This window comes from Amia ocellicauda, chromosome 7 (assembly GCF_036373705.1).
Source record: "Amia ocellicauda isolate fAmiCal2 chromosome 7, fAmiCal2.hap1, whole genome shotgun sequence".
Lineage (NCBI taxonomy): Eukaryota > Metazoa > Chordata > Actinopteri > Amiiformes > Amiidae > Amia > Amia ocellicauda.
The window spans coordinates 1,214,210-1,238,263 of NC_089856.1; the positions used below are offsets into that span (position 1 = coordinate 1,214,210).

The 24,054-nt window shown below is 54.5% G+C and overlaps 2 protein-coding genes across 4 annotated transcripts in view; both read right to left on the reverse strand.

The window, feature by feature from the left end:
- Nucleotides 1–24: 24 nt before the first annotated feature.
- On the reverse strand, nt 25–14,624 carry gpr108 (G protein-coupled receptor 108). Of its 3 annotated transcripts, none has more exons than XM_066707817.1 (18): nt 14,405–14,624; nt 11,768–11,887; nt 11,597–11,647; nt 11,367–11,452; nt 11,059–11,141; nt 10,676–10,845; nt 10,523–10,585; nt 10,259–10,360; nt 10,010–10,143; nt 5,766–5,841; nt 4,681–4,754; nt 4,471–4,588; nt 4,237–4,367; nt 3,973–4,016; nt 3,704–3,753; nt 3,170–3,253; nt 2,965–3,086; nt 25–2,873 (listed from the first exon to the last, which is right to left on the reverse strand). In XM_066707817.1, exons 1-18 carry the CDS (start codon nt 14,483–14,485, stop codon nt 2,786–2,788), a joined length of 1,677 nt encoding a protein of 558 aa, XP_066563914.1. In that variant the 5' UTR covers nt 14,486–14,624; the 3' UTR covers nt 25–2,785. The 3 variants fall into 3 exon arrangements, with proteins under 3 accessions (XP_066563914.1, XP_066563913.1, XP_066563915.1); XM_066707816.1 differs by having other exon boundaries at nt 11,367–11,455; XM_066707818.1 differs by lacking the exon at nt 25–2,873 and having other exon boundaries at nt 2,961–3,086; nt 11,367–11,455.
- A 2,356-nt stretch (nt 14,625–16,980) lies between these two features.
- notch3 (notch receptor 3) overlaps nt 16,981–24,054 on the reverse strand; it is a 46,144-nt gene continuing 39,070 nt past the window's right edge. Inside the window, exons 28-33 of the mRNA XM_066707822.1 lie at nt 23,788–23,878; nt 23,477–23,645; nt 23,029–23,345; nt 22,672–22,819; nt 22,362–22,459; nt 16,981–22,250 (exon numbers count right to left, since the gene is read on the reverse strand). Of these exons, the coding sequence (XP_066563919.1) occupies nt 20,583–22,250; nt 22,362–22,459; nt 22,672–22,819; nt 23,029–23,345; nt 23,477–23,645; nt 23,788–23,878 (2,491 nt within the window). The 3' untranslated portion in view covers nt 16,981–20,582. The remainder of the gene's footprint in view (nt 22,251–22,361; nt 22,460–22,671; nt 22,820–23,028; nt 23,346–23,476; nt 23,646–23,787; nt 23,879–24,054) is intronic.

Sequence of the window (24,054 nt, forward strand, 5' to 3'; positions counted from 1 at the left end):
ATTGAAGAACACAGGGCCACTGGATCATGATGGCAACACCATGGATTTTATTTATATATATATATATATATATATATGTACACAAATACATTTCTTTATTTGCACACTCATACATAGGTTACAAACTGCACTTCATTTTCTTGTTCTTTTCAAAATTACGCGATGTACAGCCAAGACGCAAACCAGACAAAATCAGAGAGAGCACAGCCAAAACGATCCAGGAAAAATACTTCAGAGAATCAGACACGGATTCTGGTTCAGGAATAAGCACGTGGATACCACTGCTGTTGATGCTGCATAGACCAGTTTTCCCCTCCCACCACAAAACAAATCAGGGACAAATCTGTCCAAAAGGAAACCTAAACAAAAGGGAAAATCCAAGGAATTTAGAAAACCCAGACTGCACATACATCAACACGCTCCCAGAGAAACACACAAAACGCCAACACCCTCCCACACGCACATGGCACGCTGCGGCCCGACTACCCACAATCATCTCTGCAAATTCACCGTAAAAGAAGAGACCAAAATGAACACCCTGCCTCTTTTATGCACGCTGTCCCCCCCCTAGCGGTGTCCCTATACCCACCCCTCACACGATCGCGGCCTGCCACGACTCTTCCCAACGCAATCGAAGCGAAGGACGGACTTTTAGACGTTTCTTCAGCGTCTGCACAAACGAGGAATGTGTCCGACGTGAAGGGGATGTAGCTCCGGCATTAGGGGGGCAGGAAAACCCAAAAAGCAAGCGTTGCCTGGGGCGTGAAGGCTGGGGGGCCGTTGTACGCTGAGCTGACATGAAACATCGCTCACTTGGACTTCTCCCGACCGAACCACAGCCCGTGTACGACTGCGGGGGTGATGTCTATTCCCGCGGCACCACAAGCCAGCTGGCGTGGGAAGTCACCCTCCGCGGCCAGTTTCCATTAAGACCCGTTTTCACAAGTTCTGTCGGGCCGGGTGAGCAGTCCGGAGAGCGCTGGGACAGGAGGGTGCCGACGCACCAGAACCCAGGAGAGGGCAGGTCCGGCCACGCCGATTTCCACTCTAAGAAGTTCCTAAAATCATAAATAAATAAATAATATATATATTTCTTTAAATGTCCGAAGGTCTTCGGGAATGTAATATTTTACAGCAGCGGAGCCGTGGCCGTCCAGAATCAGTCCTACTACAGCTGCAATACAAGCCTGTAACACAGCGACTCGAGTCAGTCGAGGCTTTTGGAGCCGTAGGGCCCGACCGATGGGGTCCACGGCGCCGAAGCACGCGTGGCAGGAAACAGTCAGAGTGTCGCGGTTTGCAGACGGGCACCACGTGGGCCGGGTGGATTCAGTTAGCAAGGCTGAACGGCTAACACAATAGCAGTAATACAACACAGCCCAGGTCACGATCAGGCCTCTCACACTCTCTCACTCACACTCTCACACGGTTGGTTCAAGGGTGTAGTCGACATCGTAATTAAACCCCCCCCAGCCGTATTTACATCACACACAAATTGCTGTTACACAACGCGCAGCGCTGGGGAAGCAGAACCGGATCTGTAACTCATTTCTGCTTTAAAGGCTTTTCCGTCGGCTGAAGGAACCGAGAACCCAGCACCACCTCGGACGCCCAGAAGCCCCCGAGCGCACCGGGCTCACCGTGTGAAAATACTGCTCTGTTGGGAACGTCTTCCATTTATGTACTTTATCACCCCGCCATTTAAAACCCATCCTAACCAACACACAGAGGCGGGAGTCTGCCAGCCCGACGATTCAAAGCCAACCATCCCGCTCGGCTTGCCGTTGGCAGAACCGCTCTGTTCGGCCCGTCCGGAGCAGCTGAGCGCCCGTCTTCAGTAACGATGTCCGTGCCGTTTCATTTGTGTGGGGTGGGGGGGTGAAAAGTAAAGAACTTGACCTCAGCGGTGGATTACAGCCATTTCTCCACGACAGTGAACATTTCTTTAGCTGTGGGGTTGGGGGAGGACTGGTTCAATTGGTTGCTGTTTACCCCACCCCCCAAACCCTGACAAAATAAAACAAAAAGGACCTCAGCAGTTCCTTCGGCACTTCAGATGCTGTGAGCAGAAAGCAGTGGTGTTTTTCATGCTCCGTACAAGCGGCTGAAGTCTGATCGTCACTCTCCCCCCCAGCTTGTGGCTTTTAATACTGTTTAACAGTCTCAGTGTGTGTGAGTGAGAGAGTGTGTGAGAAAGAGAGAGTGAGAGTGTGCCGGGCGGGGGCACTGTGCTATCAGTTCAGTAAGGCATCTGGGCGCCCCCGGATCTATGCGACGGAGAGACTCCCACTTCTTAGGATCCAAAAACAAAACAAACAAACAAAAACCTCGCGCTCAGAAAAGCCAGGAGAGGAAGAATCCAGTACCATTTAAATTATAGCAACAATAATGACGAGGAGGAGGAGAGTTAAAAATAATTATGTACAATTATGCGCATGAATAAAAGAGGGGCACAGGGTCCTCAAACCCCCGGACTCTGGTCTGGGCTGCCGTCCCACAGAGTTCCCCATTCACCCAGCTTCACCCGGGGGAGGGGGGGGACAAAAACATGCCGCCATTGACAGCAATCAGAGGAAAAAAGATCTGCGAGCGTCACGGTCCGGGGGGGTGGGGAGAGGAAAAGAAAGAGGGGAAAGATGGTCCTCCGGGCTGGGCGGCTTCCGCGGCACCTGCTGTGTCCGGGGGCGGGACTCACAAAGAGAGGACCGAGAAAAACAAACCGGGACGCCGCGGGTCCAGCGTCAGTTTGCATAGTGAGGCCGTGTGGCTGCCCCCCCCCGGGCGCTCACACCGCAGAGTCCCGCAGTCTCTCCCGGCCGTTCGACGTCTTCTTCACCTTGGAGATGCCCTCCAGCACCCCCGACTCCGTCATCCTGGCCGGGGAGAGACAACACGTTAGCGCGCCTGGACGGCAGCGGCGGGGGTCTGAGCAGCCGTGTTGTGTGCACCGGACTCTGTCCCTACACTTCGTCCACGTCCGCATCCTCCTCGTCCAGCGGCAGCTGCAGGTAGGGGTTGTTGGACGCCGGCCGGAACTTGTAGCCCGTCAACACGAAGAAGACCAGGGTGGAGACCTCGACCAGAAACTGCGGGGGACAACCTGGTGTCAGCAAGGAGACATGACCGAGAGAGAAGGACACACGGACACAGACACACCGGGGTCTCTCACCTCGTACAGCCACTGCCACTGGAAGGGCACGGTGACCTTGAGCAGGATGGCGATAATGCGGGTGAAGTAGATGTAACACACGATCTGTGAGAGACACAGACACACCTTTACTGCTTTACAGCGGAGGAGCAAGGGCCACAGCCCCGAGGCCTCCAGGGCTACTGACAGCGGCCCCCAAGAGAGGAAAGAAAAAGAGAGAAGAGGAAAGAGAGAGAGACAACAGAAATTGGATCCACCAATAAACTACAGTGCTATTCGATCCTAAAGAAAGAGTTCACCCTGCAGAGCATCTGCTCGGGGTCAGAAACACAAACACAGACAGATCTGACCGGTACAGGCTCAGTGACCACAGCCTGGCCAGAGACACCGGCCGGCACAAGGACTCCTGTACGGCCAGAGAGAAGCGGCTGTGCGTGTCTGATATGGAGAGCTGGACACAGAGCTGCACGTCCCGCTGTCCTGTCCTAAACATGCTAAAGTCAGGGAGACCTACTTCACACAACTAAAACATAAAAAGTGTAGTAATGCACTGACCATCACATAGTAGTGTCTGAAGAGCTTCAGCTTCTCCAGGTTCATGGCCGCTGTGGTGGAGGGACAGAGGAGAGAGAGAGAGAGAGAGAGAGAGGGATGAGACTGGATCAGTCTTGTCAGTGCCTCCCTGTGTCTCAGTCTTACAGCGCCAGGGGTCGACACACTGACGCACTTCTGAGCGCATTAGAGAGAGTTCAGAACTTCGAGGTTAGATTTGATCAGTCCAATTACACAGAGCTGCCTTATAAAGCCGCGAGGGCCACGCCCACCTTTGCCGTCGGTGCCTGAAGCTTCCTGCAGATGCCGTATGGACCTACAGAGGAGAGAAGAGCAGAGCCACGTCAGACAGACAGCATGATCAAGGCTTCTTCAAGAACTCTAGGTGAGGAGTCGATGTGTTGGAGAGACAGAGAGGACAGAGACCGAGAGACGGGTTCTGCCAGTGCTCAACATGGAGCTGCTCCACTGCTGTCTCTTGCCCAGACCAGGCCGGCCCGGTTTCGCAGGCGTGCGGCGGTGTGCGTGGGTCTCACCAGACCACAGGGAACAGGATGGCGCCACAGCAGATCAGGTCCACCAGGAAAAGGATCTCCTTCCACAGCGCGTACTCGCTGGTGCCCTCCTCCGTGGACTCGATGATGATGTAGGCCACGTTGGCGAGGACCTGTAAGGCCCAGAACACGCCGTCAGTACCGCACAGCCCACGGGCGGCCACGTGGCAGCGGTCCCGCCCAGCACCGGGGTTTTGGCACAGCCCGGGCCCTTACCTGCAGGGGGATGACGATCATGAAGATCTTCTTCTCCTTGTCAGAGAGGATGTACTTGACGAAGGCCCAGCCGGTGCCAATCAGGGCCAGGGTGATGAAGAGCAGGGCCCCCTTCAGCCTGTGAGAGCGAGAGACAGAGAGGGACCGTTAGCACTCTCCGCAGGGGGGCGCGCAGGGGGGCGCGCGGGGGGGCGCGCGGACGGTACTCACAGGTGGGTGATGTAGTACATGACGGCCCAGCCCTCGATTGGGTGCCCCTTGGTGTTAATGCAGTAGAAATTGATCTGTGGGTTCAAAGAAAGGGTTCAGATTACAGTTGTGTGCGAGTGTGTGTGGGTCTGTGGGGGTCTGTGTGTGGGGGTCTGTGTGTCTGTGTGGGGGTCTGTGTGTGGGGGTCTGTGTGGGGGTCTGTGTGTCTGTGTGGGGGTCTGTGGGGGTCTGTGTGTGGGGGTCTGTGTGTGGGGGTCTGTGGGGGTCTGTGCGCGAGTGTGTGTGGGGGTCTGTGTGTGTCTGTGTGCGAGTGTGTGTGGGGGTCTGTGTGGGTCTGTGTATGGGGGTCTGTGTGTCTGTGTGCGAGTGTGTGTGGGGGTCTGTGTGTCTGTGTGCGAGTGTGTGTGGGTCTGTGGGGGTCTGTGGGGGTCTGTGTGTCTGTGGGGGTCTGTGTGGGTCTGTGTGGGTCTGTGTGGGTCTGTGTGTCTGTGTGTGAGTGTGTGTGGGGGTCTGTGTGGGTCTGTGTGTGGGGGTCTGTGTGTCTGTGTGGGGGTCTGTGTGTGGGGGTCTGTGTGTCTGTGTGGGGGTCTGTGTGTCTGTGTGGGGGTCTGTGGGGGTCTGTGTGTGGGGGTCTGTGTGTGGGGGTCTGTGTGTGGGGGTCTGTGGGGGTCTGTGTGGGTCTGTGTGTGGGGGTCTGTGTGTCTGTGTGCGAGTGTGTGTGGGGGTCTGTGTGGGTCTGTGTGTGGGGGTCTGTGTGTCTGTGTGCGGGGGTCTGTGTGTCTGTGTGTGAGTGTGTGTGGGGGTCTGTGTGGGTCTGTGTGTGGGGGTCTGTGTGGGTCTGTGTGTGGGGGTCTGTGTGCGAGTGTGTGTGGGGGTCTGTGTGGGTCTGTGGGGGTCTGTGTGCGAGTGTGTGTGGGGGTCTGTGTGGGTCTGTGTGCGAGTGTGTGTGGGGGTCTGTGTGGGTCTGTGTGCGAGTGTGTGTGGGGGTCTGTGTGGGTCTGTGGGGGTCTGTGTGCGAGTGTGTGTGGGGGTCTGTGTGGGTCTGTGTGTGGGGGTCTGTGCGTCCGGCGCGGCGCAGTACTCACACTGTGGAAGATCAGAGAGATGGCCTTGGTGAAAGCCAGAGCGGCCATCAGCCAGTGGATCTTAAACACATTGAACCTGCAGAGACAAGTGTGACAATCAACACGTGCACACACACACACACAGCGACAATCAACACGCACACACACAGCGACAACCAACACGCACACACACCGCGACAACCAACACGCACACACACCGCGACAACCAACACGCACATACACCGCGACAATCAACACGCACACACACCGCGACAATCAACACGCACACACACACACACAGCGACAACCAACACGCACACACACACACACACAGCGACAACCAACACGCATACACACACACACACAGCGACAATCAACACGCACACACACACACACAGCGACAACCAACACGCGCACACACACACACAGCGACAACCAACACGCGCACACACACACACAGCGACAACCAACACGCGCACACACACACACACAGCGACAACCAACACGCGCACACACACACACACAGCGACAACCAACACGCGCACACACACACACAGCGACAACCAACACGCGCACACACACACACAGCGACAACCAACATGCACACACACGCACACACAGCGACAACCAACATGCACACACACGCACACACAGCGACAATCAACACGCACACACAGCGACAACCAACATGCACACACAGCGACAACCAACACGCACACACACAGCGACAATCAACACGCACACACACACACACACACACACAGCGACAATCAACACGCACACAGCGACAATCAACACGCGCGCGCACACACACACAGCGACAACCAACACACACACACGCACAGCGACAATCAACACACACACAGCGACAACCAACAAACAGCGACAACCAACACACAGCGACAACCAACACACACACACACACAGCGACAACCAACACACGCACACACACACACACACCGCGACAACCAACACGCACATACACCGCGACAATCAACACGCACACACACCGCGACAATCAACACGCACACACACACACACAGCGACAACCAACACGCACACACACACACACAGCGACAACCAACACGCGCACACACACACACAGCGACAACCAACACGCGCACACACACACACAGCGACAACCAACATGCACACACACGCACACACAGCGACAACCAACATGCACACACACGCACACACAGCGACAATCAACACGCACACACAGCGACAACCAACATGCACACACAGCGACAACCAACACGCACACACACAGCGACAATCAACACGCACACACACACACACACACACACAGCGACAATCAACACGCACACAGCGACAATCAACACGCGCGCGCACACACACACAGCGACAACCAACACACACACACGCACAGCGACAATCAACACACACACAGCGACAACCAACAAACAGCGACAACCAACACACAGCGACAACCAACACACACACACACACAGCGACAATCAACACACGCACACACACACACACACACCGCGACAACCAACACGCACATACACCGCGACAATCAACACGCACACACACCGCGACAATCAACACGCACACACACACACACAGCGACAACCAACACGCACACACACACACACACAGCGACAACCAACACGCATACACACACACACACAGCGACAACCAACACGCGCACACACACACACAGCGACAACCAACACGCGCACACACACACACAGCGACAACCAACACGCGCACACACACACACAGCGACAACCAACACGCGCACACGCACACACAGCGACAACCAACATGCACACACACGCACACACAGCGACAACCAACATGCACACACACGCACACACAGCGACAATCAACACGCACACACAGCGACAACCAACATGCACACACAGCGACAACCAACACGCACACACACAGCGACAATCAACACGCACACACACACACACACACACAGCGACAATCAACACGCACACAGCGACAATCAACACGCGCGCGCACACACACACACAGCGACAACCAACACACACACACGCACAGCGACAATCAACACACACACAGCGACAACCAACAAACAGCGACAACCAACACACAGCGACAACCAACACACACACACACACACACAGCGACAATCAACACACGCACACACACACACACACAGCGACAATCAACACGCACACACACAGCGACAACCAACACGCACACACACACACAGCGACAACCAACACGCACACACACACACACAGCGACAATCAACACACACACACACAGCGACAATCAACACACACACACACAGCGACAATCAACACACACACACACAGCGACAATCAACACGCGCACACAGCGACAACCAACACGCGCACACACACACAGCGACAACCAACACACACACACACACACAGCGACAACCAACACGCACACACACACACACAGCGACAACCAACACGCACACACACACACACACAGCGACAACCAACACGCACACACAGCGACAATCAACACGCGCACACAGCGACAACCAACACGCGCACACACACACAGCGACAAATCAACAAGCACACACACACAGCGACAAATCAACAAGCACACACACAGCGACAATCAACACGCACACACACACAGCGACAATCAACACGCACACACACACAGCGACAATCAACACGCACACACACACAGCGACAACCAACACGCACACACACACACACACAGCGACAATCAACACACACACAGCGACAATCAACACACACACACGCACACACAGCGACAACCAACACGCACACACACACACACAGCGACAACCAACACGCACACACACACACCGCGACAACCAACACGCACACACACCGCGACAACCAACACGCACACACACCGCGACAACCAACACGCACACACACACACACACACACAGCGACAACCAACACGCACACACACACACACCGCGACAACCAACACGCACACACACACAGCGACAATCAACACGCACACACACACACAGCGACAATCAACACGCACACACACACACACAGCGACAATCAACACGCACACACACACACACAGCGACAACCAACATGCACACACACACACACACAGCGACAATCAACACGCACACACAGCGACAACCAACATGCACACACAGCGACAATCAACACGCACACACACACACACACAGCGACAATCAACACACACACAGCGACAATCAACACGCGCGCACACACACACACACACAGCGACAACCAACACACACACACGCACAGCGACAATCAACACACACACAGCGACAACCAACAAACAGCGACAACCAACACACAGCGACAACCAACACGCGCACACACACACACAGCGACAACCAACACGCACACACACACACAGCGACAACCAACATGCACACACACACACAGCGACAACCAACACGCACACACACACACACAGCGACAACCAACACGCACACACACACACACAGCGACAACCAACACACACACACACAGCGACAACCAACACGCACACACAGCGACAATCAACACGCGCACACAGCGACAACCAACACGCGTACACAGCGACAACCAACACGCACACACAGCGACAACCAACACGCACACACAGCGACAACCAACACGCACACACACACACACACACAGCGACAATCAACACGCACACACACACAGCGACAATCAACACGCACACACACACACAGCGACAACCAACACGCACACACACACACAGCGACAACCAACACGCGCACACACACACACAGCGACAACCAACACGCACACACAGCGACAACCAACATGCACACACACGCACACACAGCGACAACCAACATGCACACACACACAGCGACAACCAACACGCACACACAGCGACAACCAACACGCGCACACACAGCGACAACCAACACGCGCACACACAGCGACAACCAACACACACACACAGCGACAACCAACACACACACACACACACAGCGACAACCAACACGCACACACACACACAGCGACAACCAACACGCACACACACACACAGCGACAACCAACACGCACACACACACACAGCGACAACCAACACGCACACACACACACAGCGACAACCAACACGCACACACACACACAGCGACAACCAACACGCACACACACACACACACACACACACACACACATACAATTTTACTTGAATTAACAAAGTCAATATAAGTAGAATCCAGCTTATCACTGGCTGTTTGTGCAGTGCATTGTGGGACGGCCCCACCTAAGAGCAGTGCATTGTGGGGGTACCTGTGCTTCATCAGGATGTAGACCCAGAAGATGGCCGCAGCGAAGAAGAAGGCCGACATGACGATGTAGAGCAGGGGCAAGGGCATCTCCGAGGCCGACAGGTACCCCCCCGGGTTCCTCTCCGTGATCTCCACCTGCCACACCGCAGAGACGCAGGGTTACACAACTGTGCCGGGTTTCAGACACAGAGAAAGAGCAGGGGCCGGGGCGGGGGCCACGCTGAGCCGCCCCCGGTGGATGGGGACTCACGCTGACATTGAAGGGGCTGTCCTTGGCCGGCTGCATGTTGAAGCAGTTGTGGAAGTTGAGGTTGTATAGGCCCTCGGACATGGAGCCGATGGTGACGTGAAACTGCAACGGGAACAGGAAGGACGTGAGGCTCGGCGTCCCCCAGCAGGAGAACAATCAACATGACCGGGGTTCAGAGACAACGAGGGGCCAAGAGCATCGAGAGACACGACCACGACAACCCCGACATCAACGCAACACACACAGACACACCACCGTCCTTACACTGAAGTTGTAGGAGCTGTTGACTTTTTGCAGGGGGAACGTCATCTTCTGGACCTTCTCCGCCTGCGGCACAACAAGGAAAAGGACCGGGTTAACGGGTTAATGAGACAACCGGCCTCTGTATTCCGGCTCAGACACCTTTACCCATCTTACCCGATTAGGGGTTTCAGTTTTCTGTTCCGGCTTCTTGTCTACCTTCTCCTTGGCAGGTTCTGCATTCTTGTCCTCAGTCCCAGTCTTACTCTCCGTCACTCCCCCCTTTGTCTCGTCTTTAGCGTCATCTGCTGGACGTGGATCAGGGCCTTCCCTCCTTCTCCTGCTCCCTGAAAAACCAAAGCCATCACTCAGCATCAAACCACCAGCTGCCAGAGGGGACGGGGGGACGGAGGACGGGACAGAATGACTGTACGAGGAGCTTCACTAAGTCTGTTTAAATCACTGATCTAGCTGATATTTTTAATCACACTGACAGAAGAGTAAAAACATCACGTTATTTCAGAGAGAAAGAAGTCCAATAAAACCCGGATGAGACCAACCCTGAGCAGTGGTGGTCCCCTCCGCTGTCTTCGGCGGCCCGGTGATGGTGAGGTTATGGTCCCCATACACGCTGACTTTCACACTGCGCAGAACACAGGGAATGGGTTTAGTACACAGAGAGAGAGACGGGAGGCAGAACCAGTGGACCAGTACTGACAGCAGCCCCCCCCCCGCATACAAGATCAAAGATCTACAATTAGTGACATGCTAATAATCATATCATCATCTGCCAGATCTGTTATAAAACATTCCCAGGGTAAGCAACGCCACTGTGGCATGTTTACTCCCAACCCCCCCGGCCAGGTACCTGAGTTGTTTGAGGTCCAGGACGAAGAGGACCAAGGGCTCGGTGCTGCTCTTCTTGTTCAGCACACATGTGCCAGGCTCCTCCGCCTGCTGATGAACACAGGGGAGCGAGATGGGGGGCATTTCATTGACAAATCAGCACAGCCACATGAATAAGAATAAATCATGCGTCATTAAATCAGCAACAAGCAGAAGCACAGAAGTACAAATCAATAACGAGGAGAAACTCACAGTGTAGGACAACACGCCGTCCACCCTGGACTTGGACAGGCTGAACCCGATCTGTCGAGAGAAGCGATTCAGAACGGTGAGCGCAGCACTTCCCACATCGAGCGCAGAAGGGAGGACCTCCTCATCTCTCGCTGGCTGCTTTTGCAAGGAGCCTAATAACCCGTCACTCACCGGAAACTGCTCAAAGTCACTGCTCTCATCACGCAGCTGGAGGCTCGTCAGGTTGACGTCTAAGGACCCGTTTGTGTAGAACCCAAAGGAGTTCATGTGGATCAGGAACCGGATCTCGTTCTGAAACGCAGAGCGACAGAAGACGAGAACATGGAGATCACCTCCAACAAGCTGCCAGTAAATAAACACACACACAATCCCCCTCTGTGATCGGCACGACATCTCTGCGCATCTATCGTATTCGCCTCACGTCTCTGGTCAAGACCATTCCTATTCCACGAGACGAGACGGTTCCACAAAGCAGAGTGGGAGACCAACGCTGTCGACTACAGTGCAGACATGAGCACAGAAAGACTCCCACACCCTCCCCAGGAGCGGCGCTGCCACAGGAGGCCAGGTCACGTACGCGTTGGGTTTCAAACGCTCCTCTACATCCGTGCCACTCTCCTGCCATACTGCCCGTGTGTTGTATTACACCGCCTGCCCTTTACAGCTTTCAGAGTCTGGCGCTGCTCTGTACGTCCTGATTAGTGTCGAAAACCTTCATTCTGCACGAAATCTCGCTGGATAATGATGTCAGATTATCAGAAACAAACACGCCCGATTAGAGGCTGCGGAGGTTTGCACAGGCAGTTCTGCTTCCAAACACAGCTACAAATCCCACAATGCCACGGGACACACAGTGCCTCTCATCACAGACCGACTGAACTGGAAGGGTCTGAAAAAAGCAGCTCTGTGGCGCAGTGGTGATAGGGATCAGGAGCGGTGCGTTTAGAGCGGCTCGATACAAGCGTTACAAACAGGAAGGAGCCCCTCGGTGGCGTCTCTGCAGCGAGATGAGGTGTCCCTGCCTCCGTTACCGATTCGCAGACACACACTACAGCTCAATCCCAGACCCGGACACCCACGGTCTTGTATGGAGGACACGGCTGCCACGCAGTGCATTAATACTGGGTGGCAAGGATTCAAAAGCAAAGCAGGATACGAGCTGCAGCTGAAAGGCCAGATGGCTCAGACGGGCCTTGCCTTTATTTGCTCACGTCCTGCACTCTCATTATGAGGGGACAGGTAAGCCAGTCAGGAGGAGGAGGAGGAATCACCTGACAATCAGAATGCGTGCGTGTAGTTGGAAATCTGAATGGGATGCACTGATGTAAAATAATAATACTGCACTAGTGCTTTGTTTTATATATATGGAGAAAGAGTCGATGGCAGGAGGAAGTTGCAGATGGAGCCACCAACCTGCACACCCCGTTAAGAAGAGCAGCTGCGGGATTAGCTGGCTGTAAGACTGGGGCTGTTGGGGGCAAAGGCAAGATAGCTGACCCAGTCTTTTACAAGTTAGCTCATCCCACCTTCGCCCAGGTCTGCAACCCCTGTGGTATCACAGCTCCTCTTGTACAAAGCACTGCTGAGACTTAACACCAAATAATTATGCCTCTCATAAGTCCACATGTCCACCTACACCAGGGATTCCCAAACCGGTCCTGGTGGCCCCCTGCCCTGATGGTTATATAAGCAATATATATGCAATATAAGGCTCAATTATGCAACAAGAGCTTGGATGGAACAAAAAACAAAAAAGATGTGTACTATAAATAAGGATGAGATATTGTGACGCAGATTGAGTTTATATACAAAGTAACAAAACCTGAAGCGTCTGAAGCCGAAGGAAGGAAGAATTTGCTTCCATTTGTAGTTTCTGTGGACACTTCTTCCATCCCACAAGTGAACACTGGCCATGCCTGGCTATGCTGGGACTGAGCATTTTAAATGATTTATTTACCCATTTAATTATTCACCAGCCCCTTCTGTGATCTGCAGGATGACACCGGCACACTTGCGGACAGGAGCAGCGGTGTATCGATACTCCAGAGCAGGAGAGATGGTGGAGAAACCGTGGAAGCCATATCAAGCATGAACATCGGACACCCTGTGCCTTGAGCTGGTGTATCTTCTGAAACCTCAGCACATGACTGACTGTGGGGTGTCCTTTCATTAATAAACAGAAGGACACAAATGTAGCGGATTCTCTGTGAATGTCACCAGTGGCCCCCAGCCCTGGCCCCGGAGGAGCCCCTATCCTTCTGTTTTTTTGTTCCAACCAAGCTCTCAATTAGGATACTTGATTGATAAATGCAATAATTTTCTCAATCAGACACTTCGTTATTTTAAACTCTGGTTTTAAGAGAAGTATAACATTGTATAAGACATTTATAAGGAAGGAAGAAACTTTTATCAGTTTCAATATTTACAAAGGCAAAATATGACTTCAATTAAGTAATGAAGAGCTCGGTTGCAACACAAACCAGCGAGGGTGGGGGGGTCGGGGAATCTATAGACACGCATGTACAGTGTGCACGCATGTACAGTATGCACGCATGTACAGTATGCACGCATGTACAGTATGCACGCATGTACAGTGGACTGACGGTAAACACGCAAACCCGGACTGCAGCTCAGGCGGCACTGGAAGCTGCGGAGGCCCGTTTCACCGAATCGCGCCGAACCGGGGGCTGGACCTGCGGCTCAGACGCGCGTTTTCCCCGCCGCCGGCCGCGGGGGTCCCGGCGCCGCAGCCCCCCGCACCCGGGCGCCACGCAGGCCCGCAGCCCGGACGCGACGCGGCGGGTTTACCTTCAGGACGAGCCTGTGGATCCTGCCGTCCCCGCCGCCGAGGACCCACAGCAGCAGGACCAGCTTCCCGATCACGGCCATGGCGGCTCGTCCGGGCCCGGTGCGCGGTGGAGATGAGGATGAGGATGAGGATGAAGATGATTCTTATGGTTCTTATGGTTCTTATGGTTCTGACGTCGCTCGCACCAGTTCCGGGTTACTTCCTGCTCCTGGTGCGAGGTACACGTCACCATAGCCAGCCCCGCCCCCGGGCGGAGGGGCCTGCGCCAATCAGAAGTGAGACACAGGCATGTAGTCCCGCCTTCCCCGTGATGGACGCCGGGCAGACCAACCGGATGGCTCCTGGTGGGGCACGAGTGTAGAAGGGAGGAGCGGGACACGTGATGCGAGTGGGGGTGTCGGACAGGTGTTGTTCCCTGTAGACGACAGAGGACCCCTCCTGACCCCTCGGCACTGTCTCACATCGTAGCTATACGCTTATCTAGTGCACCTGCCCCCCCAAACACCTCGGTCTCGCATGATACCAACTTAGTCGGGACCCGTAAGACGAGAAAGTCTAAACGTAACATCCCTAATGTCTGACAACATAAATATCTGATACATTGTAAAACTTATAGTGTACTGCGGTATAAACACAGTAGCGTGTACAGTTACAGTGGACTGCAAGAATACAGAATTAATCATCTCACACGACTTTATTGTACTATATAATTATATATACAGCAGGCTTCCCCTGTCTGTTCCCTGAAATGTAAAGCTTGTACTTCACGCCTCCTCCTGCTTCAGTGCTGAGGACACAGGGACAGGGACAGAGACAGGCACAGAGATGGGGACAGAGACAAGGACAGGCACAGAGACAGGGATAGAGATAGGGACAGAGACAGAGACAGGCACAGAGATGGGGACAGAGACAAGGACAGGCACAGAGACAGGGATAGAGATAGGGACAGGGACAGAGATAGGGATAGAGATAGGGACAGAGACAGGCACAGAGATGGGGACAGAGACAAGGACAGGCACAGAGACAGGGATAGAGATAGGGACAGGGACAGAGATAGGGACAGGGACAGAGATAGGGACAGAGATGGGGACAGAGACAAGGACAGGCACAGAGACAGGGACAGAGACAGGGATAGAGATAGGGACAGGGACAGTGACCGGGACAGAGATAGGGACAGGGACAGAGACAGGCACAGAGATGGGGACAGAGACATGGACAGGCACAGAGACAGGGACAGAGACAGGGATAGAGATAGGGACAGGGACAGTGACCGGGACAGAGATAGGGACAGGGACAGAGATAGGGACAGAGATAGGGACAGCCACAGTGACAGGGACAGGGACAGGCCCTGGTCTCTCCCACGAGGCCCAGTATATTGTGGGGAGGTGGGGGTGTGACAGTGTCCCCGCACTCCCGCACACAGACTGACAAACACACACTCAGACCAGCGGTGCAGTGGTAACACGATTAGGGGGTATACTATATGTCCCCCATGACATGCCATTCCCTCTGTGACGCTTTAATGACTTAAACACTAAGAGATTCTGACCTACATACATGCCTGTTAACTATAACTATAATATCATGGCTTCTGGGACATATTGACAAAGCTCTGACACCGCAGGACTAACCTGCCCGGCTCAGAGGCGAAGAACTGTCTTCATCTCAGCACAGTCGGCAAGAACACAAGGTCTGCGTGTCTCTAATGCATCCTGTACTCTTTTACTCTTTATGACAAATTCTCACTGATATTAACCTACCATCAAAATAAGACGTATGCAATAATATACCATGCAAAAGGTACTATCACATGCATCTTCAGATACTTTCAACGCTCTTTTATTTCTTCTTAATTAATAATAATATTGTATTCGCAGTGTATACTGAAGGTTTAACACACCCACGGGTAGTGCAATATATGAAGCGACAGGAGGGGGTGCTGCTGCTCAAAGTATAACTTCGTGTTGGCAAATAGTCAAGTAGAGTAATGAGAAGGCCTTAATAAAGACAGGGTTTCCGTGAACTCCTTCAGTCGTAGTAACCTGCCATTTGTTCCTGTACAATACAGGCGCGCGGCCGATGTGAAGTCTAACCCAAACCCAGAGCAAAATGTAAACCCAATTTAAACACTTGACTTAGCTTAAATACTCAAAACAAACCAGAAGCTTCTATAACCACGGACACGCAACTGTAAAACCATTCCTGCCTTCATCCTCGGACAAATTTCCTCATATGTTTTTCCATGTTTCTATATCATTAAACAGTGAATAATAGTTATGGCAAATAACTCTGGACATCTTGGCAAGATTGGGTTTCTCTATCAGTCCTTGTTGTAAGATGATGTAGCGGGGGGTTTATGAAGCTGTGACGTAGACTCGAAGCACAGAAGTCAAAGATAACGGTGTATGTTGGGCACGTCTACGATGGGCTTGTTTTCAAGTGGGTCTCAGCCGAGCACCGTCTTCTCGCCGGGGTTTGGACTGGGTTTCTGTGCTGGAAGGAGAAGGCAAACCGAAAACCAAAAACCGAAACTAAACATTCTGGACGGAGAAAGAAGAATAAAGTGACACCAAGATCATGTAGATACCTACATTTTTATTAGAAGTAACTTATTTTACAACTTGTCTGTTGTATACAAACATTGTGGAAAGGTGTTTCTGTACAAGTTTTGTTTTAAACTACTTTTTAACAAGTATAGGAATTAATAAAAAAAATACTCTATTACTGTTTCTAATAATACAAGACCAAGAACATATTGGTCACATCTTCAGTTTCACAATAATGCTAATACGAAATACATTTTCTTTTTTTTTTTAGTACATAATTGTTTTTAAAAACATACGTCAGACACGTATTTACAAGCGCTGGAAGAATCCTGAAATGTACAGAGGGTTTTGTTTTTGCTCTTGCGACGCGGACTGCAGCTGAAATGATCAGCACGACGACAGAGCGCTCACGAGTGTGCCGTGCCGCATCTCTGTCCGTCTCTGACCTCAAACGATCTCGGCCGGTCACGGCAGACTCCGCGTGTCACGTGTGCCGATCCATGTGTTATTTCGTTGCACGCTGTGGGGAGGCTTACGCGAGAGAAATGAATTGTGGCATTTTTCTAATCGGCCTCAATCGTTAATTGTTCTAGTTCAGTTGGAAAGAGAGGGGTGACGTTCGCGTGGGACAGTTTGGCCACAGTTGCTGGTTTGAAAAACAAGACAGACTTCTCAAAGCGTCTTTTTTCCATGAGGTGTTGAGAAGGATACTGGAAATTACGGATAGTTTGAGGAGCAACTTATTGAAATACCGACGGCAGTTTGAAGTCGCCCGTGTCAGTGACAGGCGGTGTGAATCTGGCCACTCGTGCTCTTTTCATCAAGTCTTTTTCTCTCTTTTTAAACCAGCTGCTCCGACGACCATCGCTTGCTTTCGGCCTCCGGGGGCCGTGCGTGGCAGACCCCTCCTCGCCGCGGCACGGGGAGTCACAGCGTCGACGCCGGACCGGGGGGCACCGGGCTCGTCTGGGAGCGGGGAGAGAGGGAGGCAGTGGGCGAGCAGCAGCGGCGGACGTGGCGGGGTGTGATTCTCCAGTCGGGCCCGGTCCTTTGTCCCACAGCTCTGCGTGTCGAGGTCGGGGCGCGAGGGCGAGCCGTGGCGATCTGTCCGTCGTTTGTTTGGTGGCGGCAGTGCGACGCGGGACAGAGCGGACATCGGACAGAAACCACGGAGGAATGTGTCGGTTTTCTTTTTGTTCCTCTCTTTCTTTTATACAACAATAATCATCATCATCATAATAATAATACAATAATAAGGTCAGAGTGTACACAGGCCAACCTCTGTTAGTGTATCTGCTGAGGACCATGTCAGACACAATCGAATCACGCGGCCTTTTTGTTCTGGCAAAAAACAAACAAACAAAACATTCGAACAAAACCACACAAAAAAAAACAACAAAAAAAAACAACGAACCCAACAACCGATTTGATTACATTGAACAGTTTATAAAAACAAAACCAGGAAAATACAGAATAGAAACGTGAGTGAAGGCATTCGCCCTGTAGAAACTATGATGTCAGAAGGGGTTTAATCCTCCCAGCCTCTCTCCGGCGCTGACTCGTGATTGGCTGGGGGACGGAGGCGCACGTGAATAGCGCCGGAGCGGGGCGGCCCTGCATGGCAGCGCGTTTCCCGCCCGGACTCCTCCTGTCGAGGCCCGAGAGCAGCTGAGAGACAGACCCACTACTGATACAGCGCACACACGCTATATGCCATTACATAACATGACTCTATTAAGAGTGACATGGCCGTAGCAGCCTGCACCTCAGCTGACCCGACCCCGGCCTCCCCCGTCGAGCCGCACGAGTCGCAATGGGCCGAGGGCTTCGATGGGCGGCTTCTGTGCATCCCTGTAACGAGCCGGCAGTGTTTGTGAACCAGATTACTTCAGACAGCAGGGTCCCTGCGTTATCACAGCCTGTCTCTGAGCAGCGGCATCTGTGCCAGAGTTCATCCGGTCCTTATTATAAGGCTGTGGATGTGAGCGTGCGTTTCTATTCTAGAGAGGCAACTGTGTGTCTTAAGGAAACCCCCCCTCCCCGCCCAACGATCGCTGCCGTTGTGGCCGAGGTGCCAGCGCTCCGGGTTGGGAGCTGAGGACGAGGGCCAGAATAAATATATGTAAATATATTGAGCTTAGTCAACTGTCTGTGGTCCCTGCAGAGCTATATATACACATCACATTACAATAAAAAAGCCAAGGAAGGCGGGGCTGTGATGGGTGTTTTGGTGGGTCTGTACTCCGACCCCGACATCGAGTTATTATACTCTGGGACCCCCTCCCCCGGGAGGCACTACGGCTCCAATATGGACGCCGGTGGAAAGCCAGCAGCAGCACGGGAGACGCACAGAGCGTGGCAGTGCCGGCCCTCTGTGCGCCGTCGCCCGCGTCTTAATACGGGATACAAATCTTAAAGGGATCGCAAAACAAGAAGGCAGGCAGTGTTTTGTTTCTTTGCGCATCCCAAACTCAATTCAACACCGACCGAGGGCCTGGGACGCTCAAGGGTTCACGGGCGAAACGAGCATCATTCAAGACCCTCTGAAACACGACACCGACGTCTGCGGTGGAGGGAGGCGTGTTCGTGGGAAGGAGGCGTGTTTCATGTTTAAATGCGGGGTCTGAATCAGATTACTGGCCGTTAAAAACGATTATTAATCACAAGCATATTTCTCGAGATGCCCCGGCGAAGTGCTTATAGCGAGAGCTGCCTGTGAGTGGAGGGAGAGTGCGTAGAAAAAGGGGAGACTAGAGGGATTCTCTATGAATGAACGTAGAGCGAAGGCACAGCACGGAACTGGGCCCACTTCGAACCACGCTGTCCGTGGAGGCGGAGCACTGCCCATGTCCAGCTGTCCATTAGGAGTCTCGGCTCTGACCTCACAGGTTCTGCCCGGCCAATGCTGCGTCTCTGAATGTTGTCACCCCAGCCCCCCTACGCTTTTCTCCGCTGTGTTATTCGGCCGTGATCTAAACAGAGGTATGAAGCAATAATCGATCTCCAATCGCTGTGCAGACCGCCTGGGCAGTGATGAACAGTGGAGCTCTATTTACAGAGGGAGGGAGAGAGACAGGGAACTTGTAATACGGTCGAAAGGAAAAAAAAATGATAAATAAATAAAAAAAAGATTAAAAAAAGAGATTTCCTTCAGCAGTTCTTTGTCCTCAAAAGCTAGCTTCTTCTTCTGCAGGAGAACATTTCCACAGTCTTTGAAATAAAAGACTTCATTCTTCATATAATATCATTTTCCCCCCATTTTTCCTTTTCCTTTTTGATATCAAAAAATAAGTTCCTTGTCACCAGAAGGACAAGTCTTACTTCATTACATCGTCTTCTCTTACTTTCAAAAGACAAAAAACACAATTTTTCCCTTTACTTTTTGTTGTGTTCCCACTTGCTTGTAAAAATACAAACAAACCCAATCGCATATACATTTCTTTTTTATATTAAAATAAAAAAAATCTCACCGCGATCCAAAATCCGTATCCGTAAAAATCTTTATTTTTACGTTTATTTTTCTTCTCGTAAAAGGAAGCCACTCCTTTACTGGAGCTCTCTTCTCGTGAAGGTCCAGAGACACACAGAGGGGGGGCACCATCTCTCGTGTCTGCTCACCCCGCCGGGTCCGTTACGCAAACACCTGGGTCTTGCCGCCCTGCTCCTGGATGTGAGGGATCTGCGTCTGGGTCGTCCCCGCGATGGCCGGGCTGGGGGTGGAGTCTGACCAGTCGGAGACGGAGTGGGGCGAGGGGCTGGACCACGGCTCGGGGGACTCGGGGGAGGGCGTCAGGTAGGGGTGCTCGCTCTGCAGGTGGAGGTAATGCTTGGGGGTGGCGTCCAGGGCGGAGGTGTAGCTGTGCTGGGACGGGGGCGTGGGGTAGTCCTCCAGGGCGGGGTTGGCGCTGGGGGGCTGCTGGGCCGGCACTTGCTGCTGCTGGGGCTGAGGGGGCTGCGGGGCCGGGGGCTGGCCGGGGGTCTGCGCGGGCGGCGGGTTGAAGAAGGAGGCCGAGGACGCGGGGCTGGGCTGCTGCTGGACGTTCATCGGCGGCGGCTGCTCGGCTGCGGACGGCATCTTCACCGGGCTGAGCATCTGGGCCGGCTGCTGGGCTGCTGCCTGCAGCTGCTGCTGCTGCTTTTGTTGCTGCTGCTGCTGCTGTTGTTGTTGCTGTTGCTGCTGCTGCTGCTGTTGTTGTTGCTGTTGCTGTTGTTGTTGCTGTTTCTGCTGCTGCTGCTGTTGTTGTTGTTGCTGCTGTTGCTGCTGTTGTTGCTGCTGATGTTGTTGTTGCTGTTGCTGCTGCTGCAGCAGGGCTTGCGATCCGTGGAACATGCGCTGCTGGTGCTGCAGCAGGAGCCCGTGCTGCTGCTGCTGCTGCTGCAGGAGGGCCTGCTGGCTCTGGGTGCGCATGCCCGCCTGCGTATTGATGGGGTGCACCAGGTTAATGATCTGCTGGCCGCACTGCGAGGTGGCGGTGGGCAGGCGGGCGTGCCAGTCGAAGGGCACGCTGACCGGGCTCACCATGCCCAGGTTGAGGCCTAGCTGGCCGGCATTCAGGACGTAGCTGGGCGGCCCCGGGTTCACGTTGACAGAGGACATGGAGACGCGGCCCTGCAGGGAATTCATGGACAGCAGGGCGTTCTGGCCGGGAGCCTCGCCGATGTCGCTGAGCTGCGCCAGGGACACGGCGAAGGGCCCATCCAGCAGCCCGCGCACCAGCGGGGTGGAAGGCACGGACATGGAGGAGGCCGGGTGGAAGAGGCCGGGCGAGGACATGGCAGCCGGGGAGGTGGGGTTGGTGACGTAGCCGGCGTTGCTGGCGCCTCCCCGGGGCGAGTCCAGCGAGTCGACGGGCGACAGCGTGACCGAGCTCTCCAGCAGCGCGCTCTGCATGTCCAGCGTCAGCTTCTTGTTGCGCGCCTTGGCCGTCTCCTTCGCCAGGTTAGACACGTGGTGCTGCTGGCCGCCCATCCCCGCCCCCTTGGAGCTGGGGCGCCTGGATTTCTTGCCCTGGGGGGTCTGCTTCAGCCCCGGGATGAAGGCGCCGGGGGGGCACATGAGCGGGGAGAGGGTGTGGGCCCCTGGCATGTGGTGCCCGGGGCCGCCGTGGCCCTGGGGGCTGCGCACCGTGTTGTACTCGTCCAGCAGCTGCACGATGTCGTGGTGCATGCGGTCCTGGGCGATGTCCCGCGGCAGCCGGTCCATGTGGTCGGTGATCTCGCGGTTGGCGAAGTGGTCCAGCAGGATCTTGGCCGCTTCCAGGCTGCCCTCCCGAGCGGCCAGGAACAGAGGGGTCTCCTCCTGCACGGGGGGGAGGAAGGAGAACGGCATGGGTTTGCATTCTGAATTGTATTATTATTATTGTTGTTGCTGTTGCCCTCTGTGGGACTCGGGGAGGGCGTGATGTCATACCTTGAGGTCCTGCATGTCCTTGTTGGCTCCGTTCTTCAGCAGTGCCACGGTGGCCTCCACGTTGTTGACGGCGGCGGCCCAGTGCAGAGCCGACTTGCCTGCAACACAGACACACAAAGCGGCCCGTCAGCAACCAGCCACACTGTACCCCGACCATGCGCCACGCTGTACCCCGACCCTGCGCCACGCTGTACCCGACCCTGCGCAGTGCCACACTGTACCCCCTTGTTATAGAGCTCTAGCAGTGTGTGGTTGCTGCTGTCCGTGCAGGGGCAGTGCCCTTAGTGTGCCCGCTGTGTGTCCCACTCACCCAGCTCGTCCACGGCATTGACGTCAGCGTGGCAGGCGATCAGCTCCTCCACCATGCCCTCGACTGCCAGCCGGGCCGCCAGCACCAGCGCCGTGGAGCCGTCGTACATTCGGGCGTCCAGGTCTGTTGCCCGTGTCCGGATCAGGATCTGAGGCGGGGAGGGGACAGGGGGTCAGTCAACGGGCTGCGGTTCTGGTATAATATACCAGCATTGATGAGTAACAAACTGGCACCCAACGGCCACAGCTGCCAGGCAGATCCACCACAACAACACTGGACAAGAAAGATTACATTCAATTAGGACAGCTGAGTGGTCGGCACAATGGCCAGTCCACTGGGCAGTGCATGGGTCAGTACCTGGAAGACTCCCTGTGCGTCAGCGGCCACAGCGGCGTGCAGGGGGGTGCGGCCGGTGTTGTCCTGGGCGTTGGCGTCTGCCCCCGCGTCCAGCAGCCTCTTGGCGGCATCGGCGCGGGCGTAGCGGGCGGCCAGGTGTAGCGCGGTCTCGCCTGTGCGGTCCGTCTGCGCCGCCAGACTGGCGCCCTGGTAGATGAGGTCGGAGATGATGTTGGCAGACGACTCCTCGGGGTCCTCCTCCTCCAGCACCGGTGCCACGGCCGCTGTCTCCAGACCCCCCCCGCAGAACGAGGCTAGCATCAGAGGGGTGAAGCCGTCTGGAGAGAGAGAGGGTATCAGTGTTAGTGTCGGTGTGCTCAGTCAGTGTGCCAGTGTCAGAGCGTCAGTGTCAGAGAGTCAGAGTGTCAGAGCGTCAGTGTCAGAGCTTGATTGACAGCGCTGGCCTCACCTGGTCCCCTGACGTTGACGTCCATGCAGTCATTGTCGAATTCTCCCTGGGGGGGTGTGAGGGCCATGGAGGGGGGCATGCGGATGTCCGCGGCGGCGAGGTGGTGCTGTGTCCACTGCCGGCAGTCCACCGCGTCCTCGCTGTCCGACAGCGCGCTGGACTCCTCCACCTGCGGTCAATCAACAAGTCAATCGAGCGATTGAGGCCTCTTCATTTAACAAAGTGCCCTGCGCAGAGGGAGCGTATGTCCCTTCACGTGTTGTGCCAGGGTGAATCATTCACACACCGTGGAGACTTGGGCCCGGTCTTACCTTGAGCCGCTTGGCCTCCGGGCAGTCCTGGTCCAGCCACTGGTCACTGTGGTCTCCCAGCAGGCTCTCCTCCACGGTCTTGGGCATGTGTCTGTGGAGAGAGACAGCGCCGGGGTCAAACGAGCGTCCATGAGGAGGGGGTGCCCAGGAGGAGGCTGGGGCGGTAGTCACTCTGAAGGCCCGAACTCCCCGGCCTTGCTCCTGGACCTCCTCAGTGCTGCAGGCCTCTTCAGAACCCCCTCCCAGTCTCCCTTCCTCTCCTCCTCC